Consider the following 23476-nt stretch of genomic DNA (forward strand, 5'->3'; position numbering starts at 1 on the left):
TGCTGGACACTCCGTAGCAAGTTTGTTAGAGGGCAGCTGGTGAAGGGAAGTGTGCAGGTGTGGTAAGAGCAGCAGGCTTAAGGCCGGAGGGCTGTGTCAGAAGAGGCCTGAAAAAGCAGCTTTTACTGCCTAAAGGCTGGCATTCACCCTGGCCTTAATGTGCCTGATCTCGGAAGCGCTAAGCAGGCCCAACCCTGCTTAGCGCTTCGAACCCCACTTAGCGCTTCCAAGATCGGGCACATTAATCACCAGGGTGATTAGGGCAGGCGGCACTCTAACCCAATGCAGAACTCTGCACAGTTATTTTTGTTTTTTAATTCTTATATAGTTCACAAATGATCTTACAATTGCAGACACATAATGCATATCTGTAAACATAAACGTGGTGGACCAGTAACTGTGGCCTCCTCCCTCCAGTCATAAGGCACCAATTCCTGTGCGGTGTCAATAAGAGCCAGAATAATTTCCCTATTCACGGTCTAGTCTCAGCATATTATGCAGATTCCCCCCGCTTCTGGCTCACCCGTTTCCTTGCCAATAAGATATTGCTTGTAAATGCCCCAGTACTTCGCTGGTCGATGAGCGGGGGAAGCAGTTCACTATAGTGGTCTGTTACAGTACACCATGTCCCTGTGCCACTCCTCCACAGTCTGAACTGGTCCGTGATCCCATTGCATAGCCACCCGTCTTAGCCAACAAAAGCCCAATTGCTGTTAATTTCTGAAATGTTTTTTGCTAAAGGTCTGTCCCATCCTAGGAGTGCCATGATCGGCTCAGTCAATTGGTTCTCCAACTACAGATTCCAATTCGTGAACCACCGCCCCCCCAGAAGCGCCTCACTCCCTCACAGGCCCATGACGTGCAGAAAACCAGCCTGCTCCTCCCCACATCTAGGGCAGTTCGTGTTCTCTCTGAACCCATATCTATGATGCCGAAGAGGGGTATAGTATACTCTATTCAAGTACTTAAAGTGTGTAAGTCGATGCCTACCATTCAAGGAGATTGTGAGTGTCTTGGCACAACAGTAGTGCCACTGTTCATCTGACAGCTGCACCCAGAGGCTCTCTGCCACTCCAGACGTGCGTTCGATAACTCAAACACGTATCTTTTGAGTCTGGGCATACAAACAGGAAACCACACGCCTCGGCTGGTCATTCAATATCACTACGGAGAGAGCTTGTATCTCCGGGGGCTCTCTCATATAGTCTAAGAGCTCCGCCATCGCATGCCTCTCCCTGTGATACTGATACCGGTACAGTGAGGCCAGCACACCTACCCTGTCCCCCAGAGAGTCCCACTTTTTCACTATGCCCTCCTCAAATAAGTCTCCCACAGTGCTAACACCCAACTCACTCATGGTTTGTACTAATTTTCTATCCCGCCAGAGTGCGAACCAAGCACAGCAGTCTAACAGCACATGCAGGTAATACAGCAGGGACATACCCTGTCTATTCATAAGCTCATGCCAAGCCCGTGTAACAGAGTTAAGGGAGAGTCCTGATTCGCCCATTGCAATCGAGGTTGTTTACTTGCCCAGGCCAATCTGATTAGTTAGGTTCTCAATTTATTAATAGGCTTGTGGGAGCACTATCTGAATATTCTGGAAGAGGAACAGAAAGCGCAGCAGTATCCCCATTTTCATAAGTGCTATACGGCCAAGCATCAACAGCGGAAGCTTGTTCCATCGTTCCACATCCCAGGTCAACCTCTGCAGCGCAGCATCAGAGTTATCAGCTATTACTTTCCTAGGGTCTGTGTGTATTTTAATCCAGAAATCTCACTGACTTAGTCTCCCACCCAAGTGGGAAACCCACATCCACCTGTGTTGTTACCGAGGTCAGGGGAAACATTATGGACTTGCCCCAGTAGACCTTTTGTCCTGACAGTGCTCCATATCTAGTAATTTTGTGGAGGATCGGGGCAACATTTTGCTCTGGATTATTATTTTTTTTATGTACAATGGAGTGTCATCCGCGTATGTAGATAACACAAGGGTGTAATTTTGAAACTGGAGGCCTCGATGGCCATGATACTCTCTCAGGGCACATGGCAAAGGCTCTGCCACAAGGGCGTACAGTAGGGGGGAGAGCAGGCACCCCTGCCTAGTGCCTCTCGTAATCTCAAAGGCGTCCATCACAATTCCATTTATGCAGACCCTAGCCCAAGGATCCCCATATAGTGTGGAAACCAGGTGTAAAAAAAAAAATCCCCTATTCCAAACCACCGCCATGCCGCCTTCATGAATCCCCACTCCAGAGTCAAACGCATTTTCGGCATCTAAGAAAACTGCCACCGCCTGCATTTCTGGGTTGATATTCTGTATCGCTCTGAACAGGGTGTGAAGATTTATAGTCTGCTTACGACTAGGAACAAACCCTGCCTGCTCCGGTCTGACCAAGTGCAGTAGTACCCTGGCCAGGAACTCTGCTAGAATTCTGGCAAATATTTTAACGTCTACGTTTAGTAGTGAGTGGGCAATAGGACAAACATTGCTCTGGGGATTTCCCTGGTTTAAGCAAATTGATGAGCATTGCCTCCCTCATTGACGGGGGCATACGCGCCCCCCCCCTCCCCCCCAACACCACCATATCCTCATACACTTCTTTCAGCTGTCGGAGCAGCAATCGTTGATATGCCTTATAAAAGCTCACGGTCAGCCCATCAGGACCTGGGGCCTTACCTTTGGCCATTAACCCCCCCCCCCACGCCTTTGCCATCTCACTCAGTTAGTGGTGCCCCTAGGGCCTCCCTGTCTGCATCGGTCAGCTGCCGCATGGTGATGTGTGTGAGGTAGTCCATCAGAGCCCCCGGGCCTACCCTAGAGGTGTATAGTGATTGATAATCGTGACAGAATCTGGCCGCTATACTTTCGGGGTCTCTGAGCTCGCTCCCATCCTCTGCATTTATTACTGTAATTGTGTTTGTCTCTATTGGGATGGATCAGGCTCACCAGAACCCCGCGGGTCTATCACCCTCTCCATATAAATCAGGCAATTGCATATTTCCCCAGGTGCTGGACCTCCGAGGGCCATCTCCTGAAACTCTTGTATCTTCGTTTTAAGGTGTCCTAATGTGCGAGTCCGCAGTAACTTGGTGGTCTTGTTAGAGTGGATATCTCACGTTCCAACAGGTGCAGGCATCCTCTAATCGATCTGAGAACCCCTGCATGTTTAGCTATAGTAATCCCACGTATGTATACCTTGAACGTTTCCCATACTATGACCACGTTGGCTACTGAACCTTTGTTAATTTGGAAAAAGTCTAATCGCTGTGGCCAATTCGCACCGAAAGACAGTAAGAGTGAGAATGGAGGGCACCTCCATGAAAAAGGTGGAGCCGGCATTGCGCCCAGTGTCAACAGCAACGGGACCGGGGAGTGGTCCGAGTATGTCCGGGGCCAAGGGGTTTCAGACACCAATCTGCCAAGCAGCAGATGGGAAACCAGCCAGAAATCAATACGTGTGTACAGGTTGTGTGCGGCTGTGTAATGGGTATAGCCACCTCCCTCCGGGTGGCTGTCTCCCCAAATATCTATCAATCCCAGCTTGTTAGCCAAGTCCATGATCGCCCCAGCCGCCGGTCTGCGGGCCGCACCACCCGACCTGTCCCGCACAGGGTCCAGCGTGCAATTAAAGTCTGCGCACCATAACTGTGTATAATCTCCCCAGGAGTTCGCTCTGACTGCCAAATCACAATAAAACTATGTCATCATAGTTCAGACCATATATACCAATCAGTAAAAAGGACAGTGCTCTCCCACTACAGTGGGAAACAATGTACCGTCCCCCCCGGGTCTACTGCCACCCTACAGAGACTAATATCAGAAGTTCTCGAAGTCCAAACCAGTACCCCTCTGGAATGAGAAGTGCATCCCGCCGCAAGAAACTGCGCCTGCATCCTTCAGTTAGTGAGCATAGGACTATCGGGAGTCAGGTGCGTCTCTTGTAAGACAGCTATGTCTACTTTATGTCTGTATAAGTATGAGACTACCTTCCGAGACTTCTGGGCGTCATTGAGACCCCGCACATTCCAGGTGACTAGTCGGATCTGACTAGGGCTCTTATGCGTGTCAGTACCAAATTGGGTTGGGGGTCATCCGTTATAGTAGTCAGTCAGCACTGTGTCCGTCTAGTCTACATCATGTGTCTGCAATCTTGCTCCTCTAAGCATAGGTGTAAAAACTAACAATCCCAAAACCCCTCTGCGTCCCCACTCCCTACCCACAATAGGCAATACCTCAACCTGCCCATCTGTCTCTTCCCCAATAAAGCCTTCCCTGACCCTCCCCAACATATTCCATCCCTTAGAACTATAAGTGGCGCACACATGTGGGCAGATGTTACCCTGCACCGTCGTATATCACTGATATGCCGGCCCCCTCTGTTTTGTTACCATCCAACCATTCCCAACGTGTACATTGTTTATAAATCCAATAAGAATGTGCTGTCTTGGCATATCTATCGATCTATGGTACTGTGCTCAAGGTGTCATGTGCCGTCTAAGGTGCGACGAGCGAAGCAGGGATTAGCTCATTGTTCACTATGTCAGTGTTCCAGGCAATTCTACTGAATTTCACACTCACGACCACTCCAATGTCTCAAACTGTCTAGGAATCCCTGTTGCCGATGTCGCCACTTCTTCCACCTGCCATCCTGCGTTTCACAAACTGATCCAGGTTTTTGTGGTCCGTGAAAAAGATTGGGCTGCCGTCCACCTCTACTCTTAATTTTGCGGGGTACAGCATTCTGTATTCCAGGTGCATGTTCCGGAGTTGCTTCTTGCGAGGAACTGTCGCCTTGCCTCCTGCACCTGTATCGTAAAGTCTGGGTAGAGTGAGACTGTCATTCCCTCATATTGCAGTGCTTTCAGTTCCCTGGCCCTGCACAAGGCAGCATCACGATATCGATAGTTCAGTAGCTTAACTATAATGGGGTGAGGAGGGGCCCCCCCCGGAGGCAGGCGGGACGCCAAGGAGCGATGCACTCACTCCACAAACAGGTCAGAAAAGGCAGCACACCCCAATAGTTGCACCAGTAACTGTTCTACGAAACACTCCATATTATGGATTGCAGTGGACTCCGCAATGCCCACGATGCGCAGGTTATTCCACCGGGAGCGTGCTTCCAAATCATCCACCTTAAGGCGCAAGGCGCTTAGCTCTTTATTCAGTTTGACGTGGCCAGTAGCTAGTTCTGTTTGACCGTCTTCTACTGCTGAAACCCTCCTTTCTGCCTGGTCCAGACGCTCTGCATGTTTATCAAGGCGTTTGGACATTTTGTCCATGCGGTACGAGAGCGAGTCTATCTTGCCATCAATTTGAGTTAAGCTCTGTTGCATTGCCACCAAAATTTGACGCAGGTCTTGGTCGTCACCGGAGTTTGCAGCAGGGTGCTTTTCCGGCCCCATCTCTGCCCCCTCTCCGGCTTGGCTACTCGCTTTGCATCGCTCAAACTGCAGCTGGGCCTGGGTTTTATCAGTCTTGCCCAGTGCAAAATCAGGTTCCTCCCTTCGGGGAAAGTAGGGGCACGAAAAGGTATACTTCTGGCGCAACACGCACTGAGGGAATTGGTATAGGTGCATGTAATCTTTCCTCTGCAACACAATGTTCCGCAGACCAAAATCTGCCTTTATATGCTGTCAGACGCTCAGAAATATGGCGCACCAAAAAGCTCCCGTCTGGACTGTCTCCCACACCGGTCACCACCATACAGGACAGTCTACCCTGCGCGCCGCCGGCCCTCAATGTCCGTAGGATTTAAGGCTCCTTGCACCTGGGAGCTGGGCCAGAGGGCCAAGCCAATGTGATCACCTCCCTGGGGGTCCGCGACGCACCTTGTCCACAGCCAATCTTTCCACCAGCCTACCGCAAGTTCTTCACTCTGTGTGACCTCTCCGATCCTGTCTCTCCGATGTCTGGGGGCGCAGCGCCGTTGTCCGACCGGGACGAGGCCCCAACCCAGGGCCCCCAGCATGCCCCCTCTGTCACCCACAGCGCCACCTGGAGCCTCGTTCCTCTCGGCCACGTGGGGACCTGCCAGCTACCTCCTCCAGCACACCCTCTCCACCAGGCCTCACCGGCACCACATCTCTCTCTGCTCCAAAGCTACCGTGCCACTATGTGCGCCCCGTAGCGAGTTCCACCGGCGGTCTGCCGGTCTGCCACTCTGCCACCACACTCCGCCGCACTTCTTTCTTCAGGTTGCCGCTGCCCCGGCAGGTGCCCCGATCACCTTTGGGCCCCTCGGCGCTCCCCGGGTCCCCGTATCAAGCGACCACTGCCAAAACAGAACACGCCTCTCACCTCCCGTCTCCTCACAGCAACAGCCGCTTCATAGATTGTGGTCTGAAATAGTCCGAAATGGTTTAGGTGTGAGGATTGACTGAGCTTTTTAGGAGGCCCGCGGAGCTCTGTTAGAATGCGGCCATCTTGCTGCAGGGCAAGCTCCGCCCCGTGAAATTCCAGTTGTCCCAACTATGGAATACCACTGATTAGACATCTGTGATCTCTGCCCACTTCAAAATAAAAAATAAAAAAAACTGTTCAGGCACTGAAGATAGGTGTAACAACATCACATCTGAAGGGAGCCACGAAGTGCCCGATCTCAACTGTACAACCAAAGTAGTTGGTAGTTTGTTGCTGCACACACTGCTAATGAAGGTTATGATGCAGTAATAAGCTCAGATGGCACCAATGTGTTTATGTATTTGAGACTCCATGACAATCGTAGCTAAACGGTTTCTGAAATGTGGGTGCTAAAATATGCATGCAAGTCCTTGAAATAGCTTCAACTCTTGATGAAAATGTTTGTTGAGCTATGATAGGTCTCCATATGTTTACTGATTACAGCACACTTGGGGGGTTGGAGGTGGGGGGGGGGGGGGGGAAGAACATTCAAACACCTGTCTGCCAACAGACATACACAGTAAACGTTTTCACACCTCAAAGATGAATGGTATCTCTGAAGAATTAATGGACAAATTGGGGCAATTCTTGTGCTTGCTATATGTACCAAAATATTTGTTTCATCATGTGAATGACTTGAGATCACCTATTCTGTGCAACGAAGGGTGAGATACAGTCATCAACTTCCACCTTTCAGGGACGGTCTGAAGAAACATGCCAAATGTGCGAATTATCAAGCCGCTATAAGCAAGAGATGTCTACTGAATGATCCACAGACATCTACTCCAATTGGGAGAGGGTGGAAGTTGGAATAACACGAGGAAGCAGAGCAACTGGTAGTGGACTGGATGGAGGGGCAGGCAGCACCTCAGGCTGTGTTAGTGCAGTTGCAAGTTAGTAGATCTAAGAACTGCAAACTGCCAACATGTGTCTGCTGTGTCTGCTGTCTAAATGACCACAAGTGCACCAACTTCCCACCTGTGAAAATCAAAGAGATGCAGAGAATGATGACATAATCAGAAGATGACGAATGTGAATGATAAAAATTGTGGTTATGTTCACTCATGACATACATTGCCTAAGAAAGAACTGACAACTATTATTTGAAATTTTAAGTGAACATTATGCATATAATCTATATAAATGAGGAATACAATGAAGTTTTATTATCTTAAGGTCTTTATTACAGCTAATAAAGAATTTTGAATTATATTGAATTTAACAAATCTGGTGGAATTAGATTTATTTTTCCATATGTGATGAATTTGTATGCTATTTATCAAAAAGAGCAATACCTTTGAGACTATGGTTACTACTCCAAAAATATCAGACAAAACGCAGAAAGTAATGACTTGCAATCACATTTTCCAACTGTAGGCTTCCATTCCTTGCAAACAAATCAGGTTAGAACCAATTCCTTGCCCCACCTTTTCCCCCAGGGTTGTACCCATGGCCTAAACAGGGGTCCTGGCTCGTGGCATAAACCTGAAGTGAGAACTAGCTCGTCAGTTCCTTCTGAACTACTTTTCCCTGGACATCCACCAATAAGGGTTACATTTATGGTAGTTTATTGGAATGCCGGTGCTCATTATACGAAAGATAAGGCACAGGATGCTATGGTGTAACTTAGGAGACCATTGACTAGATAAGGACTGCAATGGTAAGGCTTGTTCAGTTTGCAGGGTATGCTAGTCACGTAACAGCAGCACTGCAGAAGGTATTGCCAGCTCTAGAACTCATTCAATAGATTAGAATGTTGGTAGCTCCATTAAACAATGAAATGGCTCAAGGCATATTCCTGACTGGTGTACGCCTTCTGCTCCAACATGCCAATGTTTGTCCGTTTCCCCCTTTGAGAAAATTCTCCCCTCAGTGGATAAATGTTCTAATAAACTTATAGCCCTTCTGCCTACGGCTCAGGCCTATAACCGGTATAGCCCTTAGCAGAGGGCCATACGTCTATAAAAGGACACAAAAGGCCAGTTAAACGCAAATGGAAAAAGTCTAGTAAATACTCCTGGAACAGGTAGTGTTTACTTGGCTGTAGCACATGCTAATACAGTGTAGTGGTACTGTAAATAGGCTTGCTTCAAGACTGCAAAATGAAGTTTAGGACTTACTATAATGGGTAAACATGCGGTCTAGATTAATTGTATGGCCTGAATTCTTTAAGCAGTCAGTTTCAATTTACTCACTGACACACTAAGACCTCGGCAGAGTCTTCCATGAGATTGCATAGAGGAGTAAGCAAAACATCTTTTTAGACTTCTTGGGGTAGGGTTCATGAAGATTAAAGTTATGTGCATGATAGGTCATTTTAACATGAACACTTTAGATCGATACATTTATGGTCAGTTGGACGGAGGCTTTTGTGTACCCACTCAAAATAAACTAATTCTGCCTTGTAGTGTTTTCTTTAGAAATCTTGTAATACAAATGAAGGGGTTTGAAATGTGTAATAGGGATCACAACAGCATGCATTAAGCAGCAAATTCCACCAGCAGAGCAGATACAAGCAAGAAAGGTATGTAATGGACTGAGGTGCTAAAGCGTACTGAATTTGCCCTTCTAGTGCTTTTACCCTTTGTGAGGCGAAAAGTACCACTGAAGCCAGATTGTCAATAACTGCATTCTATATCACCACAAAGCCACAACACATTCGCTTTCTTAAAGCGCAAAAAAATGAGCAAAAAAAATGAGCAATTAAAGGCAGAGAAAGTTATAAACTAGAATTATAGCATTACTATGTTGGGATCACAATTGACAGAGGTAGAGCCATAGGGCCCTGGAGAAGGTACCCTAAACAAAGCACAGCTGAATCCTGGTTCAAACGTGCACACCTCCCCACCATCAAAGTTAATACGGTTGTGTTCAAGGAGCCCAAATTATATGGCAGCCACGGCCCATGTTGCATACCTTTGGTGTGTATGGCGTGTCCCCCAGCTGCAGCTTGTTCCAGGTTGCATAATGTAAAGGTGTGCCAGGATAGTCTCTTGGAGTCCCCAACTTCCCAGCAGAGAACGGGGAGGGGCTCCGGTGCAGACTCCTGTCCAGGTCAGACTCCTGGGAAGGTGACCTGTCATTTTGCTTCCTCTGGGACGTTGGCGTAAACAAGCAATTGGTTGCCCTCCATGTCATGGCACCATCGCCTCTTTTTGGGGTTTGTGTTCCCGCCTCACATTCCTCTGCACTGCTGCTCTCTGGCATCTCATCGTCCTCATCACTGGAGAATGCGAGTCGCTGAGCTGGTCCACTCCTGCACGCCAAGGTAGACATCATCGCTACAAAGAAGGGAGATACAAACTCAGCGCCAAGGAATGAACCGCATGCATGCTTCACCAGCAACTTCCACCCCCCCATTACCCTGATTTCAAACACAATGGTGACCAGACGCAATGTTCAGGAGAACAGAGGCTCACTACTAGAGAATCCACTTCTGATTCCAAACCCATAACAAAATACTCCCACCTCACCCCTGTACCCTCCTCCTCATTACAAAAATTAGAAACTGCTAGTTCATCTCCTTGTAGCACTCACTAAAAGTACAGATAAAGCTTGAAAATCTGCAACATCAACTCTAGTGGTATTTGAGCAGCAGGCACAATATTCCAATTTCTATAAAAACTTTTGGGTGGTTTTGTTTCACAAAACGTTCGTACCAAGCAGTACCACTTTTCTTGCTGCAAGCAGACATGTGACACTAAAACGCGTATTAATATACAAATCGCATCCATACAACAGCAAAGAAAATTAAGGTATTTTTAAGAAGCAATTTGTTTACAACCATTGTATAAACTGAAATTGAATGCTGAAATAGTAGCAATGGGGTAGAGCTTGATGTTCACAGAGCGGAGATGGTAACAGACCCTGGTCTGAAGAGATGGCAACCTGGATTGGGGTGGTCAAGGAGGGGCGGGGACGGACTGACCGGCCAACAGGTAACCACAGGCTGATGTGTGGGACTGATTGATGGACCTCTGCAGCAAGTGTGAGTTGGGGAGGCAGAACGAAGCACAGACAGAAGGGGAGCAATCCTCCAGATTGGATCAGTGTAACAATTGTGACACAGTGTAATAACAAGCATTTCCTATGTAATAAGTCTCGCGATCGCTCGAGGTAGAGCTATTGTTTTAAATTCCTAACTGGACTTTTATTGACACAAACTGAAAATAAAAAGTAAAACAGTTGACATAAGCGAGCTGATTCAAAGCACTGCCTGAGCGCAAAGGAGACAAAAGGAAAAAGAAGTTCGCTCGCAGTCCGTTTATCTGCAATTATCCATGTAACAGGGTCGATGGCAAAGGCGGTAACAAAACCGCCCTAAGGAGGGACAAACTTAAAGCAAGTACCAACTGAAACAAAGGATTTTTGAAAGTCAAGTCCATGAACGAGTCCGTGATGGGTGTGTGGTGGGAGTGGTTAAAAGCCCAGACACAAAAGCAGCACCTGCGCGCTGTTATGCTAGACCTAAGGATCAGTGCTCCAAGGGACCAGAGGAATACACTGAGGGCAGATGGACTGCATCAGCTGAGGCTGGATAAAGGTATCTGGTTCATCAACAAAAAATGCAGGACTGAGAAGGGTAGATTAAGGTAGCTGAGCCAGAAGTTCCAAGCTGAAGCGGGCGAGTCAGTCATCCTACAGTCTCCAGGAGGTCAGGCTGACCCGGGCGGGTGACAAGTTCAGCTTGCTGAGCAAAAACCACACCTTGCGATGTGCAAATCCTGCTAAATGAACAGATATGTTATCAGGGCGCTATTGGCCTGTACCAATAGTAAATAGCACACAAAAGAAAACAAAGCAGGATAATTAGGCCCCTATCTACAGAACTAATGTCAAAAACACCATCCCCAAGCTTAAGTTTCTATCTATCCAACCATTTGAGGGACTGGAAGCATTCTCTTGCCCATTGTCGAAGGGCAACGAGTGCAAAGTCTCATTGTCCTGGTGCTCTGGGTCAAAGAGTACAGTATTTGTCACCCAGGTAGGACTAGGAGCTGCAGATGCATATAACTGACCGGGAGCAATGTCTCCCCCTCCCCTCAGAAGGCAAGTACTCCATATTGAAGTTAGTGCCCACCTTTACATTTTCACGTATTCTGGGTTTTAGGCCAGGATTTTAAAGCCATGAAAACTGCAATGAATTATTTTGCTTACTGAAGCAAAAACAGAAAGCAGCACTTGGTACACATTTCACTGCGTACCAGCTCAGCCAACAAAAACATTACCCTAAAGAGGTATCAAGTACTAAAAGGCTTACCTGCCCTGCCATGATCTACCCCACTATACACCAGGGAAGGTTGAATATGAAACATCCTCGCTTCTCACTCCGCCGACCATAGGGCAAAAACTGCCCTCACCTTTCGAGGTGGAAACACCCTTTGCCCTTCTGAGGGGCAGCTCTGACTTGAGCCTGGTGACAGGAAGCTCACTAGGATCAGGAGTTTCAAAATGGGGGAGAATCCTCCCCAACTACCCAGCATAGCACTCTTAACCCCACACTCAGTCACAGGCCCAGAGCCTCGGCAGTCCAACTCAAACTGGCAATTTTGGGGGATACTCTGCAATTTGTCCCACAAAACCAGGGATTTAGAATGGGGGTACAATGTCCAACAACCAGTCTGACACCAACCTCCCACCCTCCCAACCCCAGTCACTCAGACTATTTCCTCACCTAGGAGGATGCATTGGTGCATTGACTTCCAGTGCGCCTTCCACCGCTCTGTATTCATCCTGCTACTCCCCTTTCCCCGATCCAGCAGAGAACTAAACAGACTTTTTACTGCCTTTCTGTACCAAATAAAGTAGCTGAAAATGCAGCAAGTGGTAACAGATAGAAGAGGCACCACTGAAAAAGGAAGAGTGGCATGTCATAGGTGTCAGCTTCAGGGATGTGCCTGATAGAACCCGGATTCCAAAGTAGGCATATTTTGAATGTGAGCTGAAGTGAGACCATCTGTGGTCCTGGTGAACTTTTCCAACTTCGGTTACAGTCTCATTGTTCTATAGCAGGGACTTAACACCGGTGACAAACGCAGAATTGTGTGTGGACGGAGTCTTACAATGTCTAAACATCAAGGTGAGCACATCCCTGAACCCAGCGGTATGTAATTTAGCGAGCATTCAGTCACATGTCATTGAACTACTTGTACCATTATTTAAGACAGTGAAAACCTGCTCCAGAGTTACAGATTGAGCTCCAGGATGTTCAGAAAAATAGTCCTCCTGAAATGCGTGACACCCTTGGATTCCCTAATACATCCATCATTCCTGAAAAACTTGCTGCAAACGCGAGCCTGAATGGGATCCATAAACATATATACTCCCCAAATTGCTTCCCAAATGATATTTCATGGAACGGGAAACTTGGTGTTAAACCAAATGCAAATCAGGATTGAAAATATTTGCCATTGACAATTTAGGCAATCATGTCTTGAATCCCTGATAGAGGGTGGAGGGATAGAACAAACATGTCGCCCGACCTTTTGTGCAGGATGGCCACTGGGGAAATCCACTCTGAGGAACGCAGATCGAATTATTCCTTCTGAATTAAGATAAGAGTTTTGTTTAACTTCACTAAAACTTAAGGGGGTGCGTGGCTGAGGCATCAAGATGGTAGCCGCACTTTAGTAGTGCTCCGGGCCCCTCATCTGCCTCAGGCAGTGCCTGTATCGCCCAGCTCCCTGGAGCTGGACCGGTGGAGGGGGCACCTTGGAAGCTAGGTCAGCATCCGATCTGGTGACAGCGCCTGTGAGAGCTGGTGAGAAGCCAGGTGCCGGGAGGCTGTTCGCACCATAGAATGGCAGCCAGGTGCTGTTGAAGAGGCACTCAGCTGGTGGCTGTACCGGGGCCTCAGAGGGCCCCATCAATGTTGAGACGGGCGGACCACTTGCTTGCCTCCGGGACTGCGTCAGAGCGGTACAGCAGAGTGAGGACTGGGCTGAGGAGTGGCACAGAGGGCTGCGGCACAGGGATGGAGGTGGCGCGAGGCCGGGCTGGTGCCTCTGGGGCCGGCTGCTGCAGACGCAGTGAGGTGGCAGGGCTGTGCCATGATACAGCCCTGAGAAGGGACGTGGCCGGGCGGTGTGCCCTGTGTAGCTCCCCGGGGCTGAGTTTTGCTCTGGGTCCATGCCTCTGCCCCCTGCTGCCATACGCCTGAAGCATGGACACGCCTGGGGCAGTGCGGAAGCCGAAGGAAGGATTGGTCAGTGTTGAGACAACCGGACACCACATCTCAAAGCCTTATAGGAGGAGGTTGACCAACTGGGCTACTTTCCAGAGGGATTAGACAGCCACTATTGTGTAGCTTCTCAAAACTCAACCACCATCACGGCTATGTGCTGACTACAGACCAATCTCCCTTACTAGCAGTGAGGTGAAGATTTAGGCCACAATCCTTTCCTCATGTCTTAAGAGGGCCCTGCCATTGCCAATTCACTCAGACCAGTGTGGATTTATGGCTAATCTGAGCACGTGATATTGTATACGTCATCTTCATGTGGCCTAAGCATGGCATCACCAGTTACCCCAGGACTTGGTCCCATTTGTTGATTGAGAAGGCCTTTGATACCGTGGACGGGGGGTTTCTCTTCCTAGTGTTGCAGCGTGCTGGCTTGGGGCCTAGATTTTCAACTGGTCTGTGCCTGATACACCAACCCCATGGCCCGAGTGCAGGCCAATGGTATCTTATCTTCCACTTTCTCTATCCGCCAGGGAATGAGTCATGGCTATCCCCTGTCCCCACCCCCCACCCACCTTTCTGCCAAGCCATTGGGCCTTTGGCACAACTGATTAAAATTGACCTGTGGTATTGCGGTTGGAACTGGGGAAATGCATCTGAAGATCGTGTGGCTCTGTATGTGGATGATGTCTTGCTATACATGACAGAACCCAGTGAGTCTGGCCCAAGAAGCCTGCAGCTTCTGCACTGTTATGAGGCGGCATCGGGGCTCAAAATGAACCCCATCAAAGCGCTGCTGGTGCACTTGGCATAATCGTGGGACGATTGGCATGGAGTAGTGTCTATTTGCCAGTTGAGCTTCAAATAGGCATATGGGTGGCTCTCCTCCCAGCTCAAACATGGTCCTTAAACCTGGCACCGTTGCAGTCTCAAGCCAAGGTGGACCTGCAGAGATGGCAATCGCTTCCATTAAACGTTCTGGGCTATGTGGCCTTCTATAAAATGAAGCTATTGCTGCATATCTTATTTGTGCTCCAGAACTTCCTGTTCCTGATTCCACACTCGTGGTTCCATACATTAGATAGAAGCGCAACTTCATTCCTCTGGTATGGCTTGAGACACTGATTGCGCTGCAGCACTGCCAGAGGGGGGTATACAATAGGGGATGGGCATGGCTAACCCTTATTTGTACTATCTAGCAACTGCTCCTGGTTGTGCATGACTGGTTTCATTGGGGGGGGGGGGGGGGGGGGGGGGGGGGGGTTAGGGTGATCCACCTTACCAGCTGTAATTACACTTCGCTTTCCACAAATTTTAGACTTCCTCTATGGATCCCCCCCCTTTCCCCGTGATATGGACCCAGTGACTAGAGCAGTATTTCTTGCATGGTGTGCAGCCCTGTGTCACTTGATGGAATAATGTCCTTACCCAGCAGACCCCCTTTTGGCATGGCAAATGGCTAAACGAATAGACTGCATTGAGTGGGTTTGAGAGATGGGACTTGGTGGGCATTTCTCAGCTGGGCGATTGTGTGTGTGTCTGTGGGGGGAGGGGGAGAGACAATGCAATCCTTTCAGAATTTGAAGACCGACTTTCAACTGTCCTGCACACAATTCTTTAGGTACCTACAACACCACCACGCCCCGAGCATGCACTTATCCCACACCGCCACTATCCCCACCCAAGTATAGTCCACTGGAGGCCAAATTACTAATGGGAGCACTGGGGAAAAAAAGGGGTGTCCTACATTTACAAGATGTTAATTTATCATGCCCCAGGCAATCTAAATCTCAGATAAATGGGAGGGATAGCTGGGACCACTTGAGGCAGATTGGATGGATGCGCTGATGGCACCTAGCCTACTGGCGGTGTCGGCAAGGTTGTGAATGGTGCAAGTTTATTTTTTGTATGGGTCATACCGTTCTGTGCAGCTGCACTGGGCAGGCCTGCGCCCTTCTGCTCAATGTCCTCTGTGCGCAGAGGAAGCAGTGGACTTCTTTCATATGGTCCGGAAATGCCCACACAGCTGTATATTAGGGTAAGATATTTCATGAACTGAACACAGTGATGGGGAGGGAGCAACAGATTTTCCCAAAACTGGTCCTGTTGGGTGCAATGGAGGAACTGAAGGGCTTGAGGGCAGACCTCACATGTGGGAACCACCCTATTGGTGGCAAAGAGACATTGCAGCCACTTGGAACTGCCACTGGCCCGTCCTTACAGAAATGGAATGGAGTGGATTGGTGCCCAAGCCAAGAAAAATCGGTCTATGAGGCGAGGGGTTGTCCCCATAAACACAGAGGTATCTGAGAAATGGCTGGGTCTTCTCCCATTAACACTTAGTGTGCTCTGTGCTGTACAATGGCAATGTTGAGACGCCATACTGTCAACTCATGCTGTCTTTATGATGTTGATATTATGCTGGCAACGGCAGAACCTACCTGTGTATTTCTATCTTTTTTCGTCTTTTCTATTTTATATAAAAAATGTTTTTAATAAACAATTAAAGTTGTAATTAAAAATACAAAAATAATAAAAGCTTAAGGAAATGGGTCTGACTATCAACTACAGATATAGCATTGGGGCTCAGTTTAATTGAATGCTCAAATCCTTTTAGAATACCTGCATTAACAAAAAATACCAAGCATGGCTTTGCAACGGTGTCAACTAAATATGGAGCATATTCAGCATTCTTAATTACCTACTTAGTTACTGTGGACATACCTCGTCATCTGGATTGCTCACAAAATACCCCAGCGCCTTGACTTCAAGTTCTCCAAATGCTTTTGGGTTGAAGTCTAAACATGAAATTCAATATTGTTCTTTGAAAATGCCGCATCTGAATGTTGATGCATGATCCAGATATAGCCATCACCTCAACACTAACATCATCCAGGCATGCCATACAAATGGATCATTTCACACTTTGTGAAAATCTGGACTAAACTGTCCATCAATACAGATTGCGTAGACTTCCTGCTCTTGTTCAACTACATCTGCACTAATCTTCATTTTGAACCCTAGCTGTTACATGTAGGTTGAAAATTGCCAGTTCTCACAAGCATTACATCTTTCACCAGGCAATTTCTGCAACCGAACTATTCGATTCATATCTATAACAGGTCATGACATTTTTCAACATTGTTTCTGTACGTTGTGTTAGCTACACAAAGAGGTGCAGTCTTAAATAGGTGAAGCTCCATCCTGTGAGCAAGCACTTTAGAAAAAAAATGTACTTCTGTTCCCTCAGCAATTCAAATCCCCAAAGGGAAGGTTTTCAGCATCCTAAAAATCTCAATTTTCTTCAAGAAACAAATACTAAATTGATCCCTAATGTATATCTCTACATGAAGTCTTTCCAGCATCATACTTGGTTCTTCAGAAAATTATATTGCTAAATGAATGACAGCCTAACTGTATGCCCTTGTGGTGAATGGTGTCTAAATATCACCTCCCATGCTGCAGAAAAATAGATATGGTTACAATGTATTGAATAGAAGTATTAATTACCCAGTGGTGGTTGCCACTGAGTCGCTTGTTATAACCATGGTTCCATAGGAAATGCCTTTGTGTTGGTAATAACTTTTGGTGCTATTAGACGAATCTTCGCAAAACTTTTCAAACAAGTACTACTTTTTAACTTGTTTGCGCATGTAACGTTTTGTGATCTATCAGGCGGGGGCCAAGAAAAAAATGGGGGTCCCAAATCGCATTTTCCCATAGGAACTTTAGAGTGGTGCAGCCCAAACTTAACGGATTCACACCAAATTTAACAGAAATCTAGATCTTGGGCCAGAAAGGGCTTTGTGTTTTGGTGTAAACCAGTTCTGAAAATATTAAGGTTAAAAAAAGTTGCATACATCACACTGGGGAGGATCCATGGAGCCGACAGATCTCACCCTGAAATCCAACTGGCTGCCACCACGTCAACCAGGAAGTGGGGCAGCCATCTTAGGAGTAGGGACTCAGTCCTGAGACTGAAGGGAAAAAAAAAAAAAAAGTACCAGAGTAGGGATAACCTGACCCCATGCCATGGGGTCTAAATATTTTGCTACAGATTTGTGGAGAATCCACAGCAAATTTTACATTTAAAATAAAGAAAAACAAGGGGGGAATGGAGGGAGGGGGTTAAAAAGCAGCCTGTCCTTTAACCCCCCCACCCCCTACCCAAACAACCCAGGGTGGCCTGGTGGGAGCTTAGGAGGGTTGCGAACAAAGGTATTTTTTTGTGTTAGGATAGGGGCTCATGGTGCCCCCCCCGCCCCCCAAAATAAGCCTCAAGTACCCCATCTACTTGATGTGATGTTCAGTAGAACCGAAAAAAAGGCTAAAATATCAATAAACAGGGAAGGGGCTACGTGGCTGCCCCTCCCTGAGGAATTAAAGACCGCAAGGACTTCATGCTGCAGCTCAGTGACTGTCCCAGGAAGCCCAGGACAGTTTTCCTGCCTGCAGTACAGTGGGCAGGGAAACATTTGTTCCCACCTGGTGGGAGCACTTTCAAGTCTTCTGCCAAACTTTAGCAAATAATAAGTCTACCAGCCAGCAGGAGATTTAAAAATACTCCTGCTGGCTGGAGCAGACTTGTGTTCCGTTTCACTGCCTGTACTTGTGCGAGCAGTGAAACAAAAACATATTGCTCCTGCCCAAAGGGAGCATGCATTATCTGCTCCGTCTGTGCAGGAGAAATTCAGACACCTGCACCAATCGAGAAGCTAGCAGGGGTTGCAGGGGGCCCTAGGGCTCACCCTGCAGCACTCAATATGGCCCTTGGCATGCAGCCGGTTGATTTAATCTTCTCCAGCAGCCCCCTCTCCCCCCCCCCCCCCCCCCCCCCCCCAAGACATTTTCAGAGGTGTGGCCATTGCTAGTGATTATGTGTCTGAAATAGCACCAGGATGCTCTGTGTTGATTGACAGTGCACTTTACAATTAATCCTATTTATTCAGTTAGGTCAAAAGCAAAGCCTTTATTGCTGTTCTACCCATCAGTAGTGTTACAGACTCCAAGGAGCAGTTCTATGATGTTGAACATCTCACATTGTTGCCATCATGGGAGGCCAGATGTAGAGCTCAACCATACCATGCTGCAGCTGACTGAGTAGTCAACTCATGATCTCAAGTAATTTTTTGTCCGTCCCCCATCCCTTGCTGTAGACTGAAAATCTTCAGCCTCCACTATTTGGAGTCACTAGCTGTGTGCGGCATGGGCACTATGAAACTCTCTCAGATGTGGCTTTCGCCAGTAAAACAAGCCACATCAGAATAAAAAACTAAGTAGGATTTGAAGAAGAAAAAAAAAAAAAAAAAAACACAAACACCTCAGAGTTTCATTAACAAATCGTGTTTGCACACCCCATATGTCGGATGCTTTTCAATATAAATGCAATCTTCATTTGTACCGTTCCTCAGTCGGGATAGGAGGGAGCAGGTCCACACTGAGCAACTTTTATACGCAATCTGAATCTTGTAGATTTATGGAGTGAAACACCCAACCAAGAGAAGCTATACCTCCTATTCTGGGGCCCATCAAACCTTCTCTAGATTGGACTATTTTCTCATGCCCACGAAGGAGTGCTATAGGGGGACGGAGGAGAGAGAGTTTACAAGGCAACTATCGGACCACTCTCCAGTGGAGATTATCTTGACCTGGCACACGCAGGGGCTGGATGGAGGCTGGATAGGTGGTACCTCCAACCTGGACTATTTCAGAGACATGTGCTGACAAGGTAGTGAGTAATATTTTCTAGAAAATCGGGGACCTCACGGGAGGTGGTATGGGAGGGCCAAAAGACCTGCTTGAGGGGGCAGATCATCAGCTATGTGAAAGGCCAGAGAGAAGAGTAGGTAGAAGATCTGAGACCTTGATTGGGCACATTTTGAAACTAGAGGGCCGCCTTGCCTCACCACCTCAGACCAATCTCCTGCATGATCTAACCCACATGCAAACACTGTTGAGGCAGGAACTTACACAAGCACAGGAAGCCTGGAAGGCCAATCGCAGTCGAATCTAACAATGGGGTGATAAAGCCAGTAAAACTTTACACTGGCTGTGTACACCCGGGGAGGAGCTGGCTGCCATACCAAACTTGCAGCAGAGATGGCTCAAGGAGATGGGCCAATGGCTCAGGCTTTTGCCAATTATTGTCGGGACCTCTATTGAGCAGACCTGGAGGGCCCTCATCCTGTTCTCCCCAGTTTGTGCAGGATCTACTTGTCCGAAGCCTCTCAGCAGAAGATAGAGCTTCCTTGGAGGCAGATATTTTAATCAAGGAGTTAAGGGCAGCCTTGGCCCAGCTAAACCCTGGAAAGCACCTGGACTGAGTGGCTTCCCACCGGCATTTGATGTGGCAGCAGGCAGGTCAGCCTATGTTGGAAATGTTCCAAGAGGCCTTGGAAATGGGCAAATTACGCTTGGATCTTCCCACGGCAGTTATTGTAGTGCTGCTTAAGCCAGGTACCCCTGGCTGGCCAGTTCTGCTAAGACTATTGACCTCTCTCAGATTTAAATACAGAAGTTAAACTGGTCGAGGGCCTGGGAATTCGTTTGGGAACAATCATTGACTATCTGGTACATCCAGACCAGTCTTGGTTTATGCCAACACAAGTCTTTATATCCAGACTGCAGAATTAAGAAAATACAGCGACCCCACTGTGGAAAGATGCTGCCAGTCTACCCAGCTCATATTAAGCTGACAAAAGCACCATTCTTGGTCAGACAGTGATACCAATATTCCACATCCAACTGAGGCTTTAATAATTCCAGCCTTACACCATTCCCCAGGTAATTTTTTTTGTCCTTAGACAATAGAATCTAGCATGAGGGTCAAAACGCCATCAACATGTTAATCAGAGAAGACCTCTTCGATTGTTGTGAATTATCAATGTATTGATAAGCATACTTCATACCTTAAGAGGCGTTCTTTGTGAGATACACCAAAGATCACAGAACTGTAAGCAATTTCTTTGCTTTATGGTGTGGTGCCTTTTCTCTCTCGGGGAGCACTTGTTTCAACTATGTTTATTTTCCTGAAGTATGATTATAAAAAATGATTCACCATTATAGGCTGATGCAGCTTTCAAAGCATTAAAAACAAGTTTTTCACATTTGTTGGTACTGGATTCAGTGTTTAAGATTCTAGACAGATTTGTCTTCATTTAAAAAAACTGAGTTAACCAGTAGCAAGATTTTTCTGCTATAATATTTAAATTGATTGAAAATTAGTTTCACGTGGATGTGTTGTGTCGAGATACAAGGCACAGTGAGACGAGTGCATAACGCTATCGCACTCAGCGAATCAGTGGGGGGAACACAGGGCTCTGCTATCCATTGATTTTCAGAAAGCCTTTGATTTGGTTGACTGGGCATATATGTTCACCCTTCTTGAGCAAATTGGTTGCCGACTCCGGTTTCTCAGATATGTAAGACTCTTGTATACTGATCTCAGAGCTACGGTGCGCATGGGGGGGGGGGGGGGCAAATAGGCTTCAGAGTGGTTTCTGGTGGAGAGGGGTACACATCAGGGTTGCCCCCTATCTCCCTTGTTGTTTGCAGTCATAATAGAGGTATTGGCAGCCTGGGTGATTGTTGATCCGTTATATAGGGGGTTTCAATGGCAAGATGTGGTATGTGAGAATATCGTTATATGCCAATGATGTGCTCCTGCACTTGGGAGATCTGGACCCAAGGCATTGGAAATCCTAGAAATATTTGGCGAGTACTCAGGACTTCATATCAACCAGTGAAAGTCTAAATTTATCCCATATCCGCATGCCCAACAAATTATATGGGCGACTGGCCTCACAATTCAACCAGAAGTGTTTAATACCTGGGGATGTTTGTTACGGGGAATGTGAACGGTTCCTTTGAAAGGAATTAGATGCTGCTAGAGACTGTCTAAAGACATTGTTTTTGGAAGGCTCTCCTGTTGTCCATACTGAGGCACTCTGCCATATTCCAGATGGTGGCACTACCATGCCTTTTATATCACTTAGTTTTTGTTTTTTATAACATACCTACAAATCCACCACACCCCAAAACCCATGCTGTGGGCACTTCTGGTGCACTGGCGTTTATCCCTAGAGGCTAAGCTCCTACCAACAAATATGAAAGAACAATCAATCACAAACATAAAATGCTCCTCAGGAATGTGCTGGACCCCATTGAAATGATGGGTAACCGATCCAGACGAATATTGGCGAGAGGCATTAGAGGCACCCAAAGAGACAGCCATAGCTTTAAAATTCAGGCACATTCAGTTTAAATTGCTCCATCACACTTATTATACCAGGGCTCGCCTTCACCACATGGGCTTTCTGGCTACCAGAGCTTGTTTGCGCTGTGGGGATACACAGGAAAATTTAACTCAAGTTTTGGTACTGCTCTGTTCTCACGTCCTGGGACAGCTGGGGGTGGTATTGGGTGGGGAAATTCCAAGGGATTCCAAATTGATCCTCCTGCACATTACCAAAAACATTCGTGGATGGGCTTGGTGTTGTCAAGATGGATATCACAAAGGGATGGAAGAGGGCACATGCCCCCTCAGAGGGGTGGGCCAGAGGTATGGATTTCTGCATGGGATTGGAAAAGCCCAGTAATGTAGCAAGTGGGTGCCCCCTAAGTATAGACTGGTTGGGTGGAGGCACGAGGGATACACCTGGACCCAATTCCAGATAAACCATGGACACTTAAAGTGGGGATCACAGGGACATTGAAAATGGGAAGGCATCACCGTCTGAACAGTAGAAGGGGGTTTTGGGGGGGAGGGGACATCAGCCCTGGATGTATTGTCTTTATTAATGTCTGTTTCAAAGACATGTTTTGTAACAATACAGATTACCAATGCTGCTATGTCTATTGCTGTTTATTTTGATTGTGGAGGGCCTAGGAGCCCCGATGTAACTGAAAGAGAAGATTTAAAAGGTTTAAAAAAATCTGAGTGCATTTACAAACTTATTTACATTATACTTCAAGAAAGTGCGTGTTTTCACATAATGCATTTCTTAACGCGGGCCTGCTGCTTTCAATGCATCTCATGACTTGCAATGGGAGCACTCTATAGCAGAGTGATGTACCAATATCGTAACAGTGGCATAACATTACTGGGCTGATCCAAGATCTGAAAGACTGCAAGTAATGCTTCGAAAGATCTCAAATGCAGCTATTTAACTGAGGAGGTCCCAACCAAAGCCTTTTTCCTTTCATGTTCAGGTGTTGTCTACTGCCATACCGGAAGAATGTTAGGTCGTTTTACAGGTAAGTAAAACACTGTTTCAGTCTCTGGGTTTTAGGAAGTCCATCGGTGGGGGTTCAAGTTATCCCCAAACACCCCCACCAGCAACACAGGGCCAGTCGGATGCAGAGGTCAAAGTTGAGCACATTTAACGTGGGCTCCTATGAAGACAGGGGTACTCAATCAGGTCGCCCAGCAGGTAATTACCTGAAAGTCGTAAGGGGGAGGAGGGGGGGGGGATTAGAAGAGCACTGAAGGGGCCACAGGTAGACACCAAACACGCCCTCAGCGGCACAGGGGCAGGCAGGTGCAGGGAGCAAACAGGACGTCGGATTTCCAATGCTGGTCTATGAGGAGACCTGGGGGTCACTCAGAGGCTGCAGGCTGGGTCCAGGGGGGTATCTCAGGCACACCACCAGTTAGACAGGGAGGAGGGCCACCTGCTGAATGTTGAGGCACCGGGGGTCGGTTTCTTCAAGGCCTGGGGGCTGCAGGTGCTGTGTGTTCTTAGGTGTTGGATATCTTTGTCCAGAGGTTTGCGGTCAGAGGGGTCCTCAGGATTCCCTCTGTAGGCGTCATCTTAGGCATATTTGAGGTCAGTTCAGCGAGGGGGTCACAATGGACCGATATTCCTTCACAAACCTCCTTTAGTACCCAGTCA

General features: G+C 47.5%; 1 protein-coding gene across 1 annotated transcript in view; it reads right to left on the bottom strand.

The window, feature by feature from the left end:
- The window catches only part of WEE2 (WEE2 oocyte meiosis inhibiting kinase), a 143206-nt gene that overhangs the window by 80880 nt on the left and 38850 nt on the right, over nucleotides 1-23476 (bottom strand). The window contains exon 2 of the mRNA XM_069227972.1: nucleotides 9320-9684. Within this exon, the coding sequence (XP_069084073.1) occupies nucleotides 9320-9682 (363 nt within the window). The 5' untranslated portion in view covers nucleotides 9683-9684. The remainder of the gene's footprint in view (nucleotides 1-9319; nucleotides 9685-23476) is intronic.

This window comes from Pleurodeles waltl, chromosome 4_1 (assembly GCF_031143425.1).
Source record: "Pleurodeles waltl isolate 20211129_DDA chromosome 4_1, aPleWal1.hap1.20221129, whole genome shotgun sequence".
In the NCBI taxonomy this organism is placed as follows: domain Eukaryota; kingdom Metazoa; phylum Chordata; class Amphibia; order Caudata; family Salamandridae; genus Pleurodeles; species Pleurodeles waltl.